The 24,770-nt window shown below is 48.3% G+C and overlaps 1 protein-coding gene across 1 annotated transcript in view; it reads left to right on the top strand.

Annotated features, from left to right (window-relative positions):
* Positions 1 to 280: 280 nt before the first annotated feature.
* Positions 281 to 24,770, top strand: part of LOC146796895 (olfactory receptor 1f45-like) — a 71,578-nt gene continuing 47,088 nt past the window's right edge. Inside the window, exon 1 of the mRNA XM_085631427.1 lies at positions 281 to 390. Within this exon, the coding sequence (XP_085487553.1) occupies positions 281 to 390 (110 nt within the window). The remainder of the gene's footprint in view (positions 391 to 24,770) is intronic.

The raw sequence follows: 24,770 nt of genomic DNA, 5'->3' as shown, positions 1-24,770 counted from the left end.
ATATAGCGATGAATAAATGCGTCTCCCACCAGGGAGTGTCTTACGGTATCCAGTCGTGCAGGGGATCTCCCAAAGAGCCCTCCGGGATGTTTTCCCCGGCCTGGGCTGCGGCGGGCAGCGAGGAAGGCGGGGGGTCGTGGAGAGGCTTCACTGCAATTGAGGAGCGTAAACACCCAAAGATCGTTCCTCTGCACGAGACTCGGAAAGTGAATCTCACCAACAGAGGAACCAAGATGTGTGCAACAACACGCTTTAGCGTTCCTCTGCACGAGACTCGGCAATGAGGTCTCTCCAACAGAGGAACGGGGAACAGATATTACAACGGGCGCGCCTCTGCATGAGACTCGGAAACAAAGTCTCTCCAACAGAGGAACGTGTCTCGGAACCAAGGTACGCTTTAGCGTTCCTCCGCACGAGACTCGGCAAGCTGGTCTCTCCAACGGAGGAACGGGGGCGGCAGACCTCCGGAACGAGGACCAGGAACGAGGAAGCTGGGTTGTACTCACGGTGCATAGATCTGGAACGTGAACTAGCTGGCCGTCGGGTTGTCGCTTCGTCGGAAATCCGTGACTGAAGGAATAACCAGCACTGAGTGTTCTTCCGGCCTTGAAGATAACGGAAATGCGCTCCGCGTCATCGACACGTGATCCGTGTCTCGGGCTGGGCATCTTGGGAAATGTAGTTTTTTGGCCCTGTTGGAGCGGGCGGATTAGACAGTCAGTGATTACCGGGTGCTCGGCCTGACAGTGGGTCAGATGTGTTGCCAAATGTGTCATCATGGTACGGATGGCCATGTGACAGGTGGCATGATTCAAGTTGTTAGTCAAGAAGTCTTGTACGTTGGCACTCACTACACTTGTCAACATGTCTCAATAGTTAATATGCATCACTTTGATGTTTTGTGGTGAATGACAATAATTTGCCTGCATGACAGATGTCTCCCAAGGAAGTGCACAAGACACCACCTTTACACTTTTCTGGGACACGCTCGCACATTTAAAACAAAGGCACAGGTAGAAAAAAATGTGTTTAGAGATTATACATATACATGTTCCCACAGTGTGGTTGCAAGTCCTTGGTTGTTGCTGATTCCAACTTACGAGTGTCAAGTCATCCAGACCACCGTGGTGCCATGTATATGTACTTACTGATACCCCATTTCTTCTTTACAGTGGCTTATTTGATTTAGGCTGCCAGCTCATACAATGACTGTGTAAATGTAGTTTTGTGTGCACCTCCTTGTGTGACTTCTGTTATACAGGCACATGTGTGTTCTGATCAAAAAGTGGCACATTCACACATTCCAAATACGTCGATTGTGTAATGTGTTGTGATTCCCAAGGGTTCACAATGTATTTCTTTTGGCTTTCCAAATTACTCACAGGTCTCCGAGTGTGGGGACACCTTCAGCATTGGCGTCTGTTATTTGGCCTTGGGTGCACCAATACTGTTTCTTTCACAGTGAACAAGAGGTGGCATGCCTTCATAGTCTGACTGTGCTCAACAATTCCCAGACACCATATCCTCTGTATAATTGGATATCGAGTTATTTGCTGTTGTGTCCTAATTTTCATTCTTTCCAAGTGGCATGATGGGTCAACCAACTGGGGAGTGCAGGGCTTATATAGGTGCAGAGTATTCTAGATGTTACTCATGATGCATTTCATGATATGCACTGTGACCTATTTTGTTTGGACTCATGTGTCATATGTATACAGGTGTCTGATTATTTCCTGTCTCTTCACCTTGCCCACAGCATCATCAGGGGACACCAAGGGAGACACCTGCACGGACGTGGATGAGGGATCCAGCACCGGTGCCACCAGTGCTGGCGAGTCTGGCGCAGCAAGTGGCACGGAGGGCGAGGGGAGTCAGGCGGAGGACCGGTCTAGTACCAACACCGACTACGACGCCGACGGGTCCGAGGCTGAACTCCCAGAGGGGGCGGAGGCTGCTCGAACAGCTGGCAGCAGCACTACATCTGTCACCGCCCCCTTCATTCCCATCACCGCCCTCCCAGTTGCTCCGGTCCCTTCTGTCCGTGTAGGGCAACAACATGTCTCCTTCGTGCCAGGCACCGCACCCCCTGCCCGTCTCCCCTGCTGCCCTCACTGCTGAGTCTGTGGGCATTCAGCTGCAGTTGCAGGTTGGCCAGACATCGCTGCTGAGTGTCCTCCATGGCCAAACCAGACTGCTGACACAGATGGTGTCGTACATGGAGGGCATGTCATCAGCGATGTCTGACCAACGGATGTTGCTGAGGTCCATGGACTCGTCACTGACGGCAGCAGTGAGTCTCCTGCAGCGCTTCGTCCCCCCTACCCCTGCACCATCCACACTTCCCACTCCCATGCCTGTCCCAAGCACACCCAGACATTCCCAGGCACGCACCCCACCAGACACAGGCACCAACACGGAAGGGCAAGTGCACACCTCCTGTCACGCACACTCAGGGGGAAGAAGGCACACCCACTGGGTCTGGGGCACACAGGAAGACACGCAGCCACAGTCGGGGTCTGCATTCCTCACTCCCCAGTCCCTCCAATGTCACTCCCCTCGGCTCCCCTGCCCCACAATCTGAGAAGGAGACCTACTTGGCTGTGCTTGGCCTCAGCCTCACTGGTTCACCAGCCCGCAAACGGGCAAGGCACTCCACGGGTAGGGGAGTTGAGTCCCCCCCCCTGTCCACCACCTCCCCCAGTAGCGCTGCAACCCATCCCTCCGACCCCCCCCTCCATGGGGCCTGTGGTTTCTTCGGGTGCAGGGGAGACGCTGGATGAGCTTGCGGAAGTGTGCAGAGCCGTGCTAACAACCACCTTTGGTGCTGCCTCACCCCCTGTGGTGGAGTCGTCCATCCCTGCACCCACAACACCTACCCTTCCCCCTCCTGTCCCTGCGGTGCCTGGTCCTTCCCCACATGATGCCCCCCCCCAGTCGATGAACATGAAGTGTCTAATGTGCAGGCAAGCTAGGGGAGACGCGTGGACATGTGTCCCCCCCAGGACTTCGCATCTGGACTGGCCTATGGCCTTTGTAAATAGTGTCCTTTTATACGTTTTAATTTAATGCTGAATAAAGCATTTTGTTTTTCCTTTGAACACTATTGCTTTTCTGGTATTGATGTTGGTGCTGATGCTCCATGAGTTGGGGTGGTGATAATGTGTTTGGTGTCTGGGAAATGTTGTAGTCTGCTGCTCATGGGGTGGACCCTGGTATCTGCGTGCCATCACAAGGTCTCTGCAAAGATTCTTTGCTCGTGTATGCTCTTTGTGTTTGGAGACATTGTCCCAAGGAGTGTTCCTTCCTCTGTGGCACCTGACATCTTTCCTGCAGGGAGTTGCACAATTGTCATGCTGACCTGTGTCTACATTTCCTTGGTGGGTGACGGATCCCTTCAACTATGGCCATGCCTGCTGAGCAATGTCTCCGCCTGCATAGTCTGTGCCATCCTTGGTAGTCACTGTACTTGTGTATAGAGTATGTTGCCATGCCTTCATGTAGAAATTGTCCCTTTTACGCACTATGCATGTGTGTACTCCCAGCCTAGCACACATATGTTACTTGTTCTGCAGGGTATTTGGGCACCTGACTCACAATTGTGGGCATTGTATCTGTGGGAACTCCACCCTATTCCTTCCATGGGAGACAACAACTTGGTGGCTGTCCCAGCACCTGTACATTCCTATCAGTCCTGGAATGTGCGTGACAGTGTGTGTTCCCTTTGGCTCTCTTAGTTTAGTAGGCTTTAACATGACTATACAGTCTTGTGGCATGATCTCAGTGTGTGTATTGTGATGCATCCGCCAGGGGAGGGTATGCATGTCAAAAACCAAAGGAAATGATGGACGGAGTGTTGAACATTGCAAGCACTCACCCCCAGTCAACTGATCTGGGTTTAATCCATCACCGTTCTTTAGCCCACTCTGCCACCCCAGTTCAGACATGGCCATGTGCAAATCAGTCTGACCCTGTGCCTCATGGGAACAGTCCAGCCCGAACTGCCAAGCCATGTCTTCCCTGGACCGGAAACAAGCTTCCTAGGACCGGTTTCTGGCATTTCAGCCGTCTTCAGCCAGGCTTGCTTGAATCCAGTGACAAAGTGAGCAAGGGACTCACGTCTGAGCATACCCTGCCAACTTATGGCGAACAAAGCAAAAACCAAAGGAAATGATGGACGGAGTGTTGAACATTGCAAGCACTCACCCCCAGTCAACTGATCTGGGTTTAATCCATCACCGTTCTTTAGCCCACTCTGCCACCCCAGTTCAGACATGGCCATGTGCAAATCAGTCTGACCCTGTGCCTCATGGGAACAGTCCAGCCCGAACTGCCAAGCCATGTCTTCCCTGGACCGGAAACAAGCTTCCTAGGACCGGTTTCTGGCATTTCAGCCGTCTTCAGCCAGGCTTGCTTGAATCCAGTGACAAAGTGAGCAAGGGACTCACGTCTGAGCATACCCTGCCAACTTATGGCGAACAAAGCAAAAACCAAAGGAAATGATGGACGGAGTGTTGAACATTGCAAGCACTCACCCCCAGTCAACTGATCTGGGTTTAATCCATCACCGTTCTTTAGCCCACTCTGCCACCCCAGTTCGGACATGGCCATGTGCAAATCAGTCTGACCCTGTGCCTCATGGGAACAGTCCAGCCCGAACTGCCAAGCCATGTCTTCCCTGGACCGGAAACAAGCTTCCTAGGACCGGTTTCTGGCATTTCAGCCGTCTTCAGCCAGGCTTGCTTGAATCCAGTGACAAAGTGAGCAAGGGACTCACGTCTGAGCATACCCTGCCAACTTATGGTTTGCATATGGCCATGTCTGAACTGGGGTGGCAGAGTGGGCTAAAGAACGGTGGTGGATTAAACCCAGATCAGTTGACTGGGGGTGAGTGCTTGCAATGTTCAACACTCCGTCCACCATTTCCTTTGGTTTTGCTTTGTTCGCCATAAGTTGGCAGGGTATGCTCAGACGTGAGTCCCTTGCTCACTTTGCCACTGGATTCAAGCAAGCCTGGCTGAAGACGGCTGAAATGCCAGAAACCGGTCCTAGGAAGCTTGTTTCCGGTCCAGGGAAGACATGGCTTGGCAGTTCGGGCTGGACTGTTCCCATGAGGCACAGGGTCAGACTGATTTGCATATGGCCATGTCTGAACTGGGGTGGCAGAGTGGGCTAAAGAACGGTGGTGGATTAAACCCAGATCAGTTGACTGGGGGTGAGTGCTTGCAATGTTCAACACTCCGTCCACCATTTCCTTTGGTTTTGCTTTGTTCGCCATAAGTTGGCAGGGTATGCTCAGACGTGAGTCCCTTGCTCACTTTGCCACTGGATTCAAGCAAGCCTGGCTGAAGACGGCTGAAATGCCAGAAACCGGTCCTAGGAAGCTTGTTTCCGGTCCAGGGAAGACATGGCTTGGCAGTTCGGGCTGGACTGTTCCCATGAGGCACAGGGTCAGACTGATTTGCATATGGCCATGTCTGAACTGGGGTGGCAGAGTGGGCTAAAGAACGGTGGTGGATTAAACCCAGATCAGTTGACTGGGGGTGAGTGCTTGCAATGTTCAACACTCCGTCCACCATTTCCTTTGGTTTTGCTTTGTTCGCCATAAGTTGGCAGGGTATGCTCAGACGTGAGTCCCTTGCTCACTTTGCCCCTGGATTCAAGCAAGCCTGGCTGAAGACGGCTGAAATGCCAGAAACCGGTCCTAGGAAGCTTGTTTCCGGTCCAGGGAAGACATGGCTTGGCAGTTCGGGCTGGACTGTTCCCATGAGGCACAGGGTCAGACTGATTTGCATATGGCCATGTCTGAACTGGGGTGGCAGAGTGGGCTAAAGAACGGTGGTGGATTAAACCCAGATCAGTTGACTGGGGGTGAGTGCTTGCAATGTTCAACACTCCGTCCACCATTTCCTTTGGTTTTGCTTTGTTCGCCATAAGTTGGCAGGGTATGCTCAGACGTGAGTCCCTTGCTCACTTTGCCACTGGATTCAAGCAAGCCTGGCTGAAGACGGCTGAAATGCCAGAAACCGGTCCTAGGAAGCTTGTTTCCGGTCCAGGGAAGACATGGCTTGGCAGTTCGGGCTGGACTGTTCCCATGAGGCACAGGGTCAGACTGATTTGCATATGGCCATGTCTGAACTGGGGTGGCAGAGTGGGCTAAAGAACGGTGGTGGATTAAACCCAGATCAGTTGACTGGGGGTGAGTGCTTGCAATGTTCAACACTCCGTCCACCATTTCCTTTGGTTTTGCTTTGTTCGCCATAAGTTGGCAGGGTATGCTCAGACGTGAGTCCCTTGCTCACTTTGCCACTGGATTCAAGCAAGCCTGGCTGAAGACGGCTGAAATGCCAGAAACCGGTCCTAGGAAGCTTGTTTCCGGTCCAGGGAAGACATGGCTTGGCAGTTCGGGCTGGACTGTTCCCATGAGGCACAGGGTCAGACTGATTTGCATATGGCCATGTCTGAACTGGGGTGGCAGAGTGGGCTAAAGAACGGTGGTGGATTAAACCCAGATCAGTTGACTGGGGGTGAGTGCTTGCAATGTTCAACACTCCGTCCACCATTTCCTTTGGTTTTGCAGGGTATGCATGTGTCATTTGTCATCACACACACATGTGGTGTGTCATGCAGTGGGGGAAGGACATCCATCCTCATGGGAGTGGGACACTGCTGTCAGTGATGTGTTGTTATTGCACTATCAACATAGTCGCACATTGGGGATGTGCTCATACACCCATGGAGTTGTGGTCATCTGAGGATGATGTACACACCTCCATGTCTCTGTCCACTGCTGGTATTCCTCTGCACCCACCCCCATGTCTCTGTCCACTGCTGGGAGTGATAGGCACCCACCCCTCACATGTCTCTGTCCACTGCTGGGAGTGATGGGCACCCACCCCCATGTCTCTGTCCACTGCTGGGAGTCCTCTTCACCCACCCCCATGTCTCTGTCCACTGCTGGGAGTGATAAGCACCCACCCCTCACATGTCTCTGTCCACTGCTGGGAGTGATGGACACCCACCCCCATGTCTCTGTCCACTGCTGGTATTCCTCTGCACCCGCCCCCATGTCTCTGTCCACTGCTGGGAGTGATAGGCACCCACCCCTCACATGTCTCTGTCCACTGCTGGGAGTGATAGGCACCCACCCCTCACATGTCTTTGTCCACTGCTGGGAGTGATGGGCACCCACCCCCATGTCTCTGTCCACTGCTGGGAGTCCTCTGCACCCACCCCATGTCTCTGTCAACTGCTGGGAGTGATAGGCACCCACCTCTCACATGTCTCTGTCCACTGCTGGGAGTTATAGGCACCCACCCCTCACATGTCTCTGTCCACTGCTGGGAGTGATAGGCACCCACCCCTCACATGTCTCTGTCCACTGCTGAGAGTGATAGGCACCCACCCCTCACATGTCTCTGTCCACTGCTGGGAGTGATGGGCACTCACCCCCATGTCTCTGTCCATGGCTGGTATTCCTCTGCACCCACCCCCATGTCTCTGTCCACTGCTGGGAGTGATAGGCACCCACCCTCACATGTCTCTGTCCACTGCTGGGAGTGATAGGCACCCACCCCTCACATGTCTCTGTCCACTGCTGGGAGTGATGGGCACCCACCCCATGTCTCTGTCCACTGCTGGGAGTCCTCTGCACCCACCCCCATGTCTCTGTCCACTGCTGGGAGTGATAGGCACCCACCCCTCACATGTCTCTGTCCACTGCTGGGAGTGATAGGCACCCACCCCTCACATGTCTCTGTCCACTGCTGGGAGTGATGGGCACCTACCCCCATGTCTCTGTCCACTGCTGGGAGTCCTCTGCACCCACCCCCATGTCTCTGTCCACTGCTGGGAGTGATAGGCACTAGGGGTGGGCGGAATTTGCGAAATCCACTTTCGCAAATTATCGCGAAAATGTTTAAAATTATCGCAAACAAGCGGAAATATCGCGAAGATGCCGAAGTTTTTTTCCCGCATGTTCGCGAGATTTTCTGCATGGTTGCGGGTCGCCAACTTGGTATGTACAGTTAGGCATTGATAAGCACAGTGCTGATGCACAGAGAAAAGAGCACAATAGCTTACCAGCAGCACCCCTGAAAATTGAGCGGATGGTCCAGGCCTATCTGGACGACCCAACAGAGGTGTACATTGATCAAAACCCATTGCAGTATTGATATAGGAAAAGGTCTGAATGGCCACTGCTCAGCAGGCTGGCGATAAGCTATCTGGCTTGCCCTGTCGCAAGTGTCTCTTCCGAACTTGTTTTCAGTGCTGCTGGTTCCATTGTAACATTGAGAAGGACCAGTCTCTCACCCAAAAACGTGGAGAGGTTAACAATGATCAAAATGAATCAGCACTTCATACCACCGAATTACACAATACATGAAGCAATGGAGGAAGATGAGGACAGCGGCTAAGGTGACGGAAGTAGTGTGTCACATGATGATTACCTACTGCTGGCTGACCCCCCAGAGTTTGAGGACGAGCTATACTTCCCTGACAATTAGGCTTGCACTTACTGTCTTCCTCCCTTTTTTGCCCCCTTTATTTGCGTGTCTGTCGTTCCGGTTAAAAACTTGTGAATCACAACAAATCCATTACCACCGTCTTCTACTCTTCTTATTTAATATACAAGTTTCAGGTGCCTGCAATTTCACGGTACAGTCCTCCGAATCCAGCTCCTCCGCTCCATCATACTGAATCTCCCGCCCAAATCCATTGCCCTCATGAATGATGATTGGATGATGGTAAAAATACTAGAAGAACAAATTCAAACTTTCCTAGTCCTGTCAAAAGAAGTGGAGCATGAATCAGATGACTACTATAGCTATCCTCCTTTCAGAGCCGAGAGAGACTGCCCATTAACTGAAAATAAGATGGAACAGGTAATGATTGATGCCATGCATTGGACGCAGAGTCGCAGACTGAATGATTTTGTTGTGTTTGTTGTGCATGAAGTTATGTAATTGTGCACTGCCACTAATCATCTTTCTACAGAACACACTAAAATTAACTCAAGGTGAATTCAATTTTCCCCTTCTTGCAAATAAGAAATTTGTACTTCTCCTGCAGCTTGGTGATACATTGCTTTTAATTGAATACAGAAAGGGGACTCACTCGATCTGCGCAATGAGTATGATTGACACAACAGCACCGTCCATGATGATGGCGAAATAGACGGCCCGTTAACTTAAGATGAGAAGCAACAGGTAATGACAATTAATGGCATGCATTGGACACCTGACTCTGAGCGATTGGTGTTTGTGTTTTCGTTGTTTGTTTATTGTGTACAAAGTGAAGTCAAAGTGTACTAGTAATCTATCTTTCTGTACACACTAAAGTCTGACTCAAGTCAATAATATTTCTACTCTTGTTGGGTAATAACAATTTTACTTCTACTGCACGCCGATCTTCACAGTCAGTCAGTAAAAGTATCGGAGATCATGATGAAGTCAGGAGGACGTTTCATGAGTGGCATAAAACTTAAAAGCCTAAAGGTAAACACGTCAACAACAACCACAGCAGACCCAAATGTCTGTGTAGACGTGGAATAGAGTGTAGCGGTGGGATGACTGCGGTGCATTGGTTTACTAACTTAAACTGTAAAATGCTATGTTTGGAATGGATAATGTGCTTTGCCTTTGTCCAACTCTTTACCAAAAAAAAAAAAGTTCTCTAAAGTCTAAAGGTAGGATGTGCTACTGCTAAGCAACGTGCCGTCAGGCCTGTCACTGTGGGCCTGCTCTCTCCTGTTATTGTTGAAGGTCAATGCTGGAAACAGACTAGAGTAGAGACTAGAGATGATGCATACATGCCACCTCGGAAAGTGTTCTTGTTGCACTACACCATAACTTGTGCATTTGTTTCAACTTTGTTTCTCAATATCCCCTTTGGTTTTCCATCTACAATTACAGGCCGGGACTTGCCCTATACTTTGGAAAACATTACAATGCACACTTACCTTACCAATAAATCGACATTTTTGTTCCAGCCGGGCAGTGGCGAGTGGCGAGGCGACACACCCAAGATTGATGGACGAGAGGACCAAGAGGAATGCGGAGATGCAAATCCAGTCCACATTTTTTACCAGGATAACACAGTAACAGTATCAACTTTTATCTTCTTTTAAATAATTTGAATAATTTTTTTGTATACAATCTTTACTACAGTGTGTTCTTGTTGTTGGTATTATCATCATTAGGTTTTCTCTCTGTTTACGATTCTTCCCTACCAATATTTAAAATTTCTATTTGCTATCTGTAAAAGTATTAAGGCCGGAACAACAGAACAAGAAGTGTATGTAATCCGGGTCTCTCATCATCATGCATGCATTTCCTTTTTCTCCCTTAACATAAGGATATGTTAGTCTTCAAAGATTGTCGTTTGTTTGTTCATGCATACTGTTTTTCAATGTCAAACATTTCCCAAAAAAACCCTTCCCATCCATTCAACAAACCCTAACCCTCTTCCCCCGGGCTGTTTGACTTATTGTCGAGGTGTGACTAAATTAAATGTACACCAATACTTAATCACACACTTGCTGGGGCGGATGTGGCAAAAGCTACAGTACTTCAATTTCAAGGCAGAGCGATGATCTTCTTCTGCTTGCCCACCCATGAGTAGGATATTTTAGAGGTTATTTTATTTAACAAAGGAACATATACCTCAGCATTAGTTGCCGGCATTGATTGGATTTGTTTGTTGTCATTCCTCATACACAGCACTAACTGTTAGGCTGTAGGCATAGTCAAGTGACTCGACACAACTATAGTTTGTAACTCTGTCTAGTAGGCTATCCCTTCCCAACCACCATTATGTTTTGTTGTAAAATATTTTAGCAATATATTGTTGCTCGGTAAGTTCTGTACTGTACTTCATTCTACTACTCCTCTAACAGTCTCTCAAAGGCGATTGACTGTCTCCTTTTCTTTTTTTGCAAATGCTGCTGCCCTGCCAGTGTCTACTACTACTACTATACTACCACCACCACCACCCCAATCATGGCATGTTAGAAAAAGGAAACCATCTTCACCATGCAGCCATTGCTGTGCCTAAGTTAAACATAAACATCAAGCACAGGTAAGATAGAAGTTTGGGGGAGGCAGAATTAATAATGGACATGTTTTCAATGATTTCAATTTCACACACCAGTCCAGATAAAGAATGCATAGACTAGAGGACAGACTGAAAGTACTAGAAGGACAAGTCAATCAGTGAGGTGTGTTGCATCTATCTGTTTGTGTCTTACACAGTCAGCCAATTATTTAAATCAAACACAGGCTATGGGCGGCCCTGCACCAGCAAGGAAACAGTGTGATGTAAAACAGTTATCCCACCTACAAAACATTAACAACATTGCATGTAACATAGAAAAATATATTTCATTTACCCTAAGAAAAATAAACTAAACCCACAAAAGCTGACCCACCCCGCTCCCTAACCCCAACCAATGTCCGTAGGAAAATCCAGGAGAAAAAGTGCGTAAAGCAAAAACCCAATGCTCAAACCAGTTCCCACCCACCCAAACAAGAATTAAAAAAGGGGCAGAACTTGATGACAGGGACTAAGGTGTGGGGCGGGACTCAAGGAGGACACGCATCTGCTCCTCTAAGCGGGCGACGCGGCGTCTGAGGGCGCAGCAGTTGCAGCAACAGTGGGGGGGCACCAGAGATGGCACTGCGGTGGTGGCGGGCAGCCGCCAGATGGTGGCGCCGTAACGCTGGAGGGCGGTGGCTGGGGCCCGGGGCACTGGAGGAGGCTTCAATTGCTGCTGCAGTCTCCTCCTCCTCCTCTGCCAAGACCACCAGCCGCCGGTATTCACGCTGGATTGCCTCCAGCTTCCGGCACCGTGCCTTGGCGGCCAACTCCTTACGATTGAGTTTAGGAGTAGCTGTGTATCAAAAAGAAAAAAACAAGACAATTGTAAAATATACTCTTAGAAAAACAGTAGGACAAGGTAATTATTTATACACATAGTGGCATGGTAGAGTAGCACTATAAAGCACAGTAGTACATAACATTTTAAATCTCGCCCGTCCTTCTTCCTTCCACCCGTCTTTCACTTTTTAGTTGAACAGTGCACCAGGTGCTCTTCTCCATAAAACTTTCAAAGCGGAGTTGAAATCAGATAGATGTGACCATTGGTTACTCAATACTCCCGCTCCTATGCCAATTAAAGGGATTCTAGTCTTCTAGTTCACTCTTCAAACGTTCACAACAACTCATACTTACTTACGACATCGGATGGCGGGCGGACTTTGTCCGCCCGCCATCCTCACGCTAAAAAGGGTGGGGGTCCCGTAGGGACAATTAATTAGGATGATGTGCCTGGAACAGTGGCAGGCGCATCCTGTTTTTTTTAAATTCTGGTTGGCGGTGCCGAAAGCAATGCTAAAAATACATGTTGTGCTGCTTTTCCAAGCACAACATGACAGGCCCCGCACAGAGCCTGTCACGTTTTGCTTTGAAAGGCAGGGAGGGGTACCATTGCATAGGTAGGTACCCTCCATGGGGGCCCCCAAGCATACTCTGCAATGTCTGCATGCCTTTCCGTGGCGGACTGCAATGCCGCCACGCAAAGGCATTCCAAAATGCAGATTATATGGCTGGCGGTGTGTTCAGAGAGACACCATCGCCATATTGAACCCTTTTCCGCCTGGTCGACATATGGGGGGTCTGACTCTTTTCTAAAGGGATGGCGGGAGGTTTGCCCCTGCGGTGTCAGCGGTGAATACCGCCGGCCCGGCGGGGGCAATACGCCCACCATCCTAATGGGGCCCTAAGTCTCAACAGTACAGTATACATACAGTACACCCTTGCAGTGAGTGTACTGTCAAGTTCAACAATAGTTAAGGATTATGAATCTAACTTACCGCCGCCCACCACTGGTGCTGCCACTCCCCCTACCGCTCCGTCGGTATCTGCATCCTCTCCCTCCGCGTCGCTTTCCCTGGCCCCGGCAATGGTGGTCGGTAGTACGCCTAGAAAACATTACACATTTATTAGGCATCATATACACCTCCCCCCTATTGATCAGTAGCAAGGTTGAAAAATGAGTTAATAATAATAACATACATCACTAGTACAAATCAGGTAGTAGTAGAGTAGACACTAATAGTTATATATGGTCATTCTAGCCTTTGCTTAGTTAGCCCGAGCCATGCAACCATTTTACCTTTGTGTCTTTTATTTTTGCACATGTGACGTTACCTTGCAGCTTTTTGTATAAGACACCCTTGAGTCCACATGACCTGCCTCACACTGCTACTGTCTGCGCGCTGCGTACAAGCGGTCAACAAAAACATTAACAAGCCACTTTTTTATGAAGTACTGGTGTACTGTTAGTCCATATTGCTTATCCATAAATGCTACCCTTTTTGGCACGGCTGAGAAATGCTTGCAAGTTGCAATATACTAACGCGCAAAATTTCATTTTTCGCATTACAGACGGAAGATTCCCTTCTACGAACCAGAGCTTTGCAGAGCTTCTGAATGATGCAACAACTACCAGTACTATGTTCTTCTAAGGTGAGGGGTCCCTTCACTCACATCTTCATTTATAAATTTATGTAAACTAAATTCCTAGGGGATGGTGGTGCTGCTTTCAACCACTGTTCAGTTATCATGATTTAATTCCCAACTGTAAGTAAGTGTAACAATGTTTATTGTTTTAATGTTATTGATTTTCCGGTTGGTGCTGCATTTTATAATAGAACAATGTACAGAGCTTCTCAATTCAAAAGAAACATTTTGAACTTACATAGACTTGGTGGTATTTGGTGTGGACTAACTTACACGAGTGAGCAAATTAAAATAAGGGTGTGCATGTGCATTGCTTCCACGACTGAGAGGTTGGGTGTGTTATGTTCTGGGTTGTCTACTTGTTGGGTATCTTGGGGGGAGGGTTCCGAGACCTAATAGTTATGACAAGACAGTATTATAGTCGAGCAGGGGATTGTGGTGGGTTCTGATTTTCTGATTGAGGTGTGTGAGGAAGGTCCAACCTACCATCACCAACATCCTATTTTCTTGTGCAAAGGTCTGTATGCGCAAGATCCCTACAACAGTAGTAGTATGTCCTATAGGCTATCCTATCAAAATAGTAATAAATCTGGTTGGGCATTTGTTGCTGTGAATTTTCAAAGCCTCAAGATTAACAAAGACTCAAGATCAATAAGACTAGAAGTAGTACAAGAGGACGACCCAAAGGACTGGACTCAATGCCTAGAGCTACTGGTGAATCTGAGTTTTATTACAACCTTTCACATAAAGATAAAGAGTGGCACTGGTCAACTAGACAAGCTTAGCTACTACAGTACAGACAGACTGATAGTAGTAGTAGTACTGAGAGTCATCATAGCAGAGGCAGGGATAACAAGATTTTTGAAACCGTACAGATCGAAGGATAATTGTTGGTAAAAAAATAGCATTTGGAAACTGAAACAATAGTTCATGAAAACTATGGTGCAGTAAAAGTTATGGAATAAGAAATATTATTCAAAACAAGAAGACTTACTGGGGCCAGCAGAGGAGCCCTCATTAGTGTTCTCCTGGTGGTGCTGTTCGGACTGTTGTCCCGCCGACTCCCCACTCCCTGTCTGTCTGCCCCTGGGTGCTGATGAACAGGAAAGATATAAGAAAGAGACAAACATTGATGGATGGTGTCAAACAAATACAATATTTTTCAACAACGGTCAAAAAACACTTATGTAAACAACAATTGCAATAACTAAATTGACCGATCTCATCTGGTCAACAAGTAGTATCGGGGGATTCGCGGATCGACTACTTAAGTTACTATTTATCAACAGTAATCCAGTCTTCCATTCTGATTCCAGAATACTAAGTTACAACTAAGCCTAAGTACGACGTACCACCCGACCCAGCCCACCTATTCCAGGCATGCCAATTGCACATTAAGTATGCATTTCCACTTCTTTTATTCCTCAACAATGCATTTGGTCAAATGGAAGACACATGACTACATTTTTTGTATACACCAAATTTTGGGTTGATTGATTGATGCTGATGTTCTGCTAGTGCTAAGCCAATTACCACCACTCATTGAACAAACTAGAAAAGGTTCTAATAAAGACTGCCGTACTAGCAGCACGTCACGTAACTGAGGGGGCATCACGCATACCACTCCAGCTTCTGGAGTGAGAAATGTAGGCATCTGGTTGGACTCTGCGCTCACCTTCAAGGACCACACTAAGAAGGTGGCTGTCACGTGCTATGGCATTCTGCGGGGAATAAGGCCGGTTTTAAAGTACTTTGATCCCCCTACCAGACAGCTTGTGGTCCAGGCCTCTATACTATCTCGGCTGGACTACGGCAGTTCTCTGCTGTTAGGGGTGAATCAAGAGGAGGCCTCTAGGCTCCAAAGGGTGCAAAATGCCGCGGCTCGGGCCATTGTGGGCCTCCCTAGACATTGTTCAGTGTCTGGTACCATCGCGGCCTTACATTGGCTCCCGGTCAGACAGCGAATTCAGTTCAAAGCGCTGTGCCTGACCTTTAAAATTTTGAAATCTTCTTCGCCGCCGGCACTTGCTAACCTACTCACGCCCTATGTTCCTTTGAGATCCTTGAGATCGGAGGGGCTTCACCTGGCGGTCTGTCCGCGCTTCAAATTGAGCAGAATGGGTGGCCGCTCCTTTAGGGTGCTCGCGGCAGGTTTGTGGAACTCGCTCCCGGTACACATCCGAGCTCTTGAAGACCTGCTCGCCTTCAGGCAGGCGATTAAAACTTTACTGTTTCCCGTGTCTGGTTAATTTCCTCTTCTTTTATTGTGTGTTATGTTGTAGCGTCTGTCATAGCGCCAGGACGCCCCTTTGCTGGGGCAGCTGTGCGCTATAAAAATATAAATAACATAAAATAACATAACATAACAAATTAGAAACTCATACAAAGAACCTAAACCTAAGTATCAATCCGCCCCTATCTATTAGCGACAGGACAAAGTAAGGAGTGGACTAGAGTCACTGTAGCTTAATTTCTCTAAAATAAACTCTTATAGAATCACGCTAAGCGAGGGCAAACGCAAAGTTGCAAACAAGTAAGATTAGTAGTAGCGCAGAAGAGCACCTGTGTCATACTCACAGAAGACTTTTAAACGTTATTAACCTGGAATGTATTGTAAGCAGCAACATTTTAGCTGGTTGGAAGAAAAAAAAAATATTCGCAATATATAACACAGAGCAGAAGAACAGACACAAAGTAGTAATAATTAAATAGTTACTCACCAAGCCCCGGGACCTCCACTCCTAGCAGGTACAGCAGGTCCTTCTCACGGTCCAGGATGTCAGACCACCGGTGCGTCAGCTGCGCCTGGGTGCGCCGGACCCCAGAGAAGCGCGACACTGCCCGGCGCACCTTCCCCCACCGCTGCCGACGCTCCCGGAGGCCGTACCCAGACCCAGGCCTGCCACCTGCTGCCAGGGTTGAGGGGAGGTGGCGCTGCACAAAGAAAATGAGTGCAGCCAACTCCACCTCCCCAAATAAGGCCCGTGCCTGCACCCCTTGTGGGCGCCGCCTTCCGCAAGGAAGGCTGTCGCGGCTCTGGCTGCGACGACGACCAGCCCTACCCTTAGGCATGGTTCTGGGACGGGGCGGGAAAGAAAAGGTAATAGAATTAAAGAAGTAAAGGAAATAAATAGCAGGCAATAGAAAGAGAGAAAAAGTAGCTAAAAAACAAAAAAAAAATAGACAAAACCCAAAAATATAGAGGCAGGAAAATAGTTAGAGAAATAATAAATAAGAAAGATAAAAAAAAAGTAGCTTTAAACAAAGGATTGAAAAGATGTAGGGAGGATTCAAAAGCAGGCCCCAGAACCATGCAATAGAATGAAAAACAAGATGGCCGCGCCCATTGCGACCACGTGCGCAAGTTCACGCGATATTTTCTCCCCGAGCATGCAAAAAGCAACACGATCAAGTAAAAACGGTCGCGAACAGGAAATATCTACCGCGAATGAGCGCGAACACGCATTGCGCGACCCGGAACAGGAAGTAAGCATCGCGAGAGGGCGGGACAAGTGAAAACAAGATGCCGTGCCCGTGAGCAGCTGCATGGGTAAGTTGGCGACCCGCGATCATGCAAAAAATACCGGGAACAGGCGGGAAAAAAACTTCCGCGTCTTTACGATATCTCCGGCGTGTTTTGGGAGATTTTTAGCATTTTCGCGATAGTTTGCGAAAGTTAATTTCGCAAATTCCGCCCACCCCTAGTACAAATTCAGATATGCACATGACAAGACAAAGGTAAGCAGGAGATGACAATGGCCTGTTTATGGCCAGATGTAACGTCTGACAGGGCTGAGTGAGCAAAAAAGAGTCCTCACAGATATTTTTTGCTGCGCTAGTCCCTAGATGACAACATGTCCCTGTACTCAGAAATCATGCACGTTGCACATGGTAGGTATTGACAACTCACACCATGGACAAGAAATGCATGTACCACAGCACCATGTCAGGAGGCACAGTAGTGCACATACAACATAATGTGATGATTAGTCAACTGTGTGGTGTACAAACAGTGAATGACATACAGCTAACACAAAGCTTTCGGCATGCACTGCAATGACCATCTCCCATCTGACCCACAGGTGACCAAGAACTCACTGCAGAGGAAAACACCTGCTACATGCACAGCCAGTCCTCCCCCCCATACATGGACTCTCGGATGTTGACTCCCGGGATTCTCTGGACGATGAGCTCGATGCCAGTCCATCTGGTGTGCCAGGGCGCAACAGGTCCCAGGACCCCATCGTCTCCCCCACCACATCTGCTGCACTAACAACATCACTGCAGAGACCTGCTGTTACAGTTTGTGCATCCACCCCCACCACCACTAGTGCTGCCTTCAACACCCTCCCTGTCCCAGAGGATGACCACCCCACACCACCGACTGAGGAGGGCAGGGAGAGGATGCAGGTGCCTACAGTGGTGAGGCATTAGGTCCATGGCAGCAGGGAAGGAGGGAGGGGCAAGGACAGCCACAGACAACAAGAGGCTGGGACCCAATCCCTGGACCACATCACCAGAGTCCTTGGGGCAAATGAACGGGCCCAGGGACGAATGGGCCAGTCGGACGAACTGTTCGGCGAGCTCATCCTGCTGATGAGGTCCATCGACACCTGCATGGGACAAATTGTGGACCTCTTGGGCCAGCAAGTGGCGGTACTGAGGGACAGGCCTGCGCCACAACCAACACCTCCACCCCCCTCTGGTGGTCTGCAGGATGACAGTTCACCATCCTCCCCTGTGGCCACAGAGAAGGGTGAGTCCTCAGACCCCACTGGCCCTAGAGAAGGGCCCCCCTGCCAAGCAACGAAGGGGCCGTCCGAAGAAAACCCTGAGAGTAACAGGAGGCAAAGCACTTGCCAAATGCCAGTCACGGAGCCAGCCATGATGTCAACCCTCTTCACCACTGCATTGACTTTATTGACTGTCCTTCCCCACACTGCCTTGTGAATGGCATCTGTCTGCTGGACTGGGTCACCACATCAATGTTGTGACTACGCAACTATCTCATTTACCACAACTGTCAACTCACTGCTCCACTAATCACCTCAATGTAAATGTTCACCCCCTCACATGTCACCATTGTGAACCAAAAATGCTTACACACAAGTTGTTGTGTCTGCTCCGTCTATATTCCAGGATGTTCAGTCTTCACCATGATTACAAAGTACAAAGAGACTGGAGTGTATGTAGGCAAGGAGAGGTTGAAGGCACCTAGGAAAACACAACAGAACAACATTCACTAGTCTGGGTGTAGCATCACAGACATCAGACAACACTTCACAACAAGAGAATCTCACATGCACACATCACAATGGGCAACAAGTGTCAACATACACATCCTGCAGATGTTCTTAAATAAACTGTCCATGAAACATTGTCAGCCACCACTGAGTCTACAACAGGCTGCTGTCAAAAATCTCACATACACCTTCACAACAACAGCAACATCATCAGACAATGGGTACGTTGTACATTGTCACCCACCTTCAAGTGAAGTAGCGGGTGATGAGCTGTTGATGCAGGTCAACACCTTCCTCCTCTCCACTGTCCTCATCACTGGACAAAGGTTGGTTTGCAGGATGGGGCCTTGGGTCCTCATCCTCATTCAGAATCAGGGGAATCTCCTTGCGAATGGCTAGGTTGTGAGGCATGCAGCATGCCACTAAAATCTGACACACCTTCCTGGGTGAGTACATCAGTGCACCTCCGGTCTTGTCCAGGCAGCGGAAACGTGACTTCAGCAGACCAAAAGGATTCTCCACCACACAACGTGTTCTCCCATGGCCATCATTGTAGCGGACTTCAGCCCGGGTGATTCCACAGTGGGCTCAGCAACCAGGGATGGTTGGGATATGCAGAGTCACCTAGGTGTGACAAACACAAATAAACATTGCTATGTTGCTGAAGCAGAGTGCAGCAGGTCACACACCCAGCACGCCATATGACTAGGCATACTCATCCACAATCTATGCATGCTCAGGAAGCAGATTAGACATCAGATGGGGTACAATACTGTTCCGCATGATGTATGAGTCATGGGCTGAGCCTGGGAATTTGGCACACCCGTGTGAGATGCTCATATCAGCCAGGCACACCACTTGCACATTTATGGAGTGGTAATGTTTACGATTCCTGTAGATGTGCTCACGTGTCTGTGGTGGCACAAGCCCAACATGGGTGCAATCAATGGCACCAACAACATGGGGATGTGTCCGAGGGGATAGAAATCTCCCTTCACAGCTGCCAATTCAGGCCCCCTGGGGAAATGGATATATCTCTCCTAGTAGGTCACCATGGCGGACAGTACATCATGCAGCACCATGCGGAGCATCGGTTGTGACATCCCACTTGCGCTGGCTACCATGTGCTGGAACGATCCAGTGGCAAAAAAATGCAGGGCTGCCATCACCTTATACGTTGGGGTGAAAGCTGTTGGAGATGTTCTGCTAGGCTGCAGGTGGGGCTCCAACATATCACAAAGAGTTTTTAGGGTGGCTCGATCCAGACGGCATTTCTGGATGATAGCCTCATCCACCATGTCTTCCAGCACTGTCAAGTGACGAAGCAGATTTGGTCTCCTTCTAGTTGAGATGACAGTGGACACATGTCAATGCAATACATCATGAGATGGGCACAGCATCTCACGTTCTGGATGACACAACACCAACATGACTGTCATCAAAATTGAGTTACAGACCAGCCTACATGTAGGGACACCTTCAGCTACACAAATGGCACACTTGTAAACTTACACAAAGCACGTCACTCAAACACCACCTCGGTCAATGTGAATGCACATAGGGATATGGCCACAATTACCATAGACACGCCAGGGAGTATAGCATCCAGCATATGTGTAACAAATCAACCCCACTGTCTCATACCTAGCTGCTGTACCTGACACACCTTCATGCGTTATTTGAACCTGGCACACATCAACCACACACACAATTACCACAGTCTGAGCAGAAATGACGATTGTGTGCATGATCAGAAATGAGAGGACATGCAAAAAGTAGGGGTGGGCGGAATTTGCGACTTTAACTTTCGCAAATTATCGCGAAAATGCTGAAAATCTCCGCAAACACGCCGGAAATATATCGTGAAGACGCGGAAGTTTTTTTCCTGCCTGTTCGCGGTATTTTTTGCGTGATCGCGGGTCGCCAACTTATCCATGCGGTTGCTCACGGGCGCGGCCATCTTGTTTTCACTTGTCCTGCCCTCTCGCGATGCTTACTTCCTGTTCCGGGTCGCGCAATGCATGTTCGCGCCCGTTCACGGTCGATATTTCCTGTTCGCGACCGCTTTTACTTGATCGCGTTGCTTTTTGCTTGCTCGGGGAGAAAATATTGCGCGAACTTGCGTGGTTCTGGGGCCTGATTTTCAATCCTCTCAAAATCTTTTCAATCCTTTGTTTATAGCCACTTTTTTTGGATCTTTATTACTTATTATTTCTCTAACTATTTTCCTGCTTCTATATTTTTTGTTTTTGTCTACTTTTTTTTGTTTTTTAGCTACTTTTTCTCTTTCTATTGACTGCTATTTATTTCCTTTACTCCTTTATTTATTTTACCTTTTCTTTCCCGCCCCGTCCTCAGAACCATGTCCAAGGGTAGGGCTGTTCGCCAGCGCAGCCAGAGCCGCGACCGCCTTCCTTGCGGAAGGCGGCACCCACAAGGGGTGCAGGCACGGTCCTTATTTGGGGAGGTGGAGTTGGCTGCACTAATTTTCTTTGTGCAGCGCCACCTCCCCTCAACCCTGGCAGCAGGTGGCAGGCCTGGGTCCGGGTACGGCCTCCGGGAGCGTCGGCAGCGGTGGGGGAAGGTGCGCCGGGCAGTGTCGCGCATCTCTGGGGTCCGGCGCACCCAGGCGCAGCTGACGCACCGGTGGTCCGACATCCTGGACCGTGAGCAGGACCTGCTGGACCTGCTAGGAGTGGAGGTCCCGGGGCTTGGTGAGTACCTATTTAATTATTACAACTTTGTGCCTGTTCTTCTGCTCTGTGTTATATATTGCGAATATTTTTTTTTTCTTCCAACCAGCTAAAATGTTGCTGCTTACAATACATTCCAGGTTAATAACGTTTAAAAGTCTTCTGTGATTATGGTGCTCTTCTGCGCTACTACTAATCTTACTTGTTTGCAGCTTTGCGTTTGCGCTTGCTTAGCGTGATTCTTTACGAGTTTATTTTAGAGAAATTAAGATACGTAATGCTACAGTGACTCTAATCCACTCCTTACTTTGTCCCGTCACTAATAGATAGGGGCGGATTGATGTTTAGGTACACTACTTTGTTTGAGCTTCTAATTTGTTAGTGGTATGCGTGATGCCCCCTCACTCAGTTACGTGACGTGCTGCTAGTACGGCAGTCTTTATTAGAACCTTTTCTAGTTTGTTCAATGAGTGGTGGTAGGCTTAGCAGTTACTTAGCAGTAGCAGATAAGCATCAATCAAACCAAAATTTGGTGTATACAAAAAATGTAGTCATGTTGATGTGTCCTCCATGATTTGACCATACGCATTGTTGAGGAATACAGTGGAAATGCATACTTAATGTACAATTGGCATGCCTGGAATAGGTGGGCTAGGTTGGGTGGTACGTTGTACTTAAGCTTAGTTGTAACTTAGTCTTCTGGAATCAGAATGGAAGACTGGATTACTGTTGATAAATAGTAACTTGAGTAGTCGAACTGCGAATCCCCCAATATTACTTGTTGACCAGATCAGATCAGTCAATTGAGTTATTGCAATTGTTGTTTACATAAGTGTTTTTTGACCGTTGTTGAAAAATATTGTATTTGTTTGACACCATCCATCAATGTTTGTCTCTTTCTTATATCTTTCCTGTTCATCAGCACCCAGGGGCAGACCGACAGGAACTGGGCAGTCGGCGGGACAGGCAGAACACCACCAGGAGGACACCGCTGAGGGCTCCTCTGCTGGCCCCAGTAAGTCTTCTTGTTTTTAATAATATTTCTTATTCCATAACTTTTACTGCCCCATATTTTTCACGAACTATTGTTTGTTTCCAAATGCTATTTTTTTACCACCAATTATCCTTCGATCTGTACAGTTTCAAAAATCTTATCCCTGCCTCCGCTATGATGACTCTGAGTACTACTACTACTACATACTATCAGTCTGTCTGTACTGTAGTAGCTAGTCTTGCCCAGTTGGCCAGTGCCACTCTTTGTGAAAGGTTGTAATATAAAACTAATATTCACCAGTAGCTCGAGCCATTGAGTCCAATCCGTTGGGTCGTCGTCTTGTACTACTTTTACTCTTATTGATCTTGAGGCTTTGAAAATTCACAGCAACAACAGCCCTACCAGATGTATTACTATTTTGATATGATACCCTATAGGACATACTACTGTTGTAGGGATCTTGCACATACACAGACATTTGCACCAGAAAATAGGATGTTGGTAATGGTAGGTTGGACCTTCCTTGCACACCTCAATCAGAAATTCCGCACCCACCACAATTCCACTGCTTGACTATAGTACTGTCTTGTCATAACTATTAGGTCTCGGAACCCTCCCCCCAAGATACCCAACAAGTAGACAACCCAGAACATAACACACCCAACCTCTCAGTCGTGGAAGCAATTCACATGCACACACTTACTTTAATTTGCTCACTCGTGTAAGTTAGTCCACACCAAATACCACCATGTCTATGTAAGTTCAAAATGTTTATTTCAATTTGAGAAGGTCTGTACACTGTTTTCTTATAAATGCAGCACCAACCGGAAAATCAATAACATTAAAACAATATACATTGATACACTTATACAGTTGGGAATTAAATCATGATAACTGAACAGTGGTGGAAGGCAGCACCACCATCCCCTAGGAATTTAGTTTATATAAATTTATAAATGAAGATGTGAGTGAAGGGACCCCTCACCTTAGAAGAACCTAGTACTGGTAGTTGTTGCATCATTCAGAAGCACTGGTTCGTAGAAGGGAATCTTGCGTCTGTAATGCGAAAAATGAAATGGTGTGCGTTAGTATATTGCAACTTGCAAGCATTTCTCAGCCGTGCCAAATAGTGTAGCATTTATGGATAAGCAATATGGACTAACAGTAACAGTAGTACACCAGTACTTCCTAAAAAAGTGGCTTGTTAATGTTTGTTGACCGCTTGTATGCAGCGCGTACACTAGAGTCTAGACAGTAGCAGTGTGAGGCAGGTCATGTGGGCTCAAAGGTGTCTTAAGAAGCTGCAAGGTAACGTCACATGTGCAAAAAGAAAAGACACAAAGGTAAAATGGTAGCATGGCTAGGGCTAATTAAGCAAAGGCTACAGTGATCATATATAACTATTAGTGTCTACTGTACCTGATTTGTACTAGTGATGTATGTTAGTATTAACTCATTTGTCAACCTTGCTACTGATCAATAGGGGGGAGGTGTATATGACGCCTCACAAATGTGTAATGTTTTCTAGGAGCACTACCGACCACCACTGCCGGGGCCAGCGAAGAAGGCGACGCGGAAGGCGAGGATGCGGCAGTTGCTGCCGATACCGATGGAGCGGCAGAGGGAGTGGGAGCACCAGTGGCAGGCGGTTGAACTTGACAGTACACTCACTGCAAGGGTGTACTGTATGTATATGTATACTGTACAGTTGTGACTTAGGGCCCCATTAGGATGGTGGGCGAATTGCCCCCGCCGGGCCGGCTGGAATTCACTGCAGACACCGCAGCGGCAAACCTCCCGCCATCCCTGTAGAAAATATTCAGACCCCCCACATGTCGACCAGGCGGAAAAGGGTTCAATATGCCGGTGGTGTCTCTCTGAACACACCGCCAGCCATATAATCTGCATTTTGGAATGCCTTTGCGTGGCGGCATTGCCGTCCGCCACGGAAAGGCATGCAGACATTGCAGAGTATGCTTGGGTGCCCCCATGGAGGGTACCTACCAATGCTATGGTACCCCCCGCCTTTCAAAGCAAAACGTGACAGGCTCCGTGCAGGGCCCGTCATGTTGTGCTTGGAAAAGCAGCATAACATTTTAGCATTGCTTTCGGCAATGCCAACCAGAATGTAAAAAAAACAGGATGCGCCCGCCACTGTGCCGGGCGCATCATCCTAATTAATTGTCCCCACGGGACCCCCACCCTTTTTAGCATGAGGATGGCGGGCGGACAAAGTCTGCCCGCTATCCGATGCCGTAAGTAAGTATGAGTTTTTGGGGACGTTTGAAGAGTGAACTAGAAGACTAGAATTCCCTTTAATTG

This window comes from Triturus cristatus, chromosome 10 (assembly GCF_964204655.1).
Source record: "Triturus cristatus chromosome 10, aTriCri1.1, whole genome shotgun sequence".
In the NCBI taxonomy this organism is placed as follows: domain Eukaryota; kingdom Metazoa; phylum Chordata; class Amphibia; order Caudata; family Salamandridae; genus Triturus; species Triturus cristatus.
Note: the sequence above shows the minus strand (reverse complement) of the source record. Positions and strands in the feature narration are given on the sequence as shown.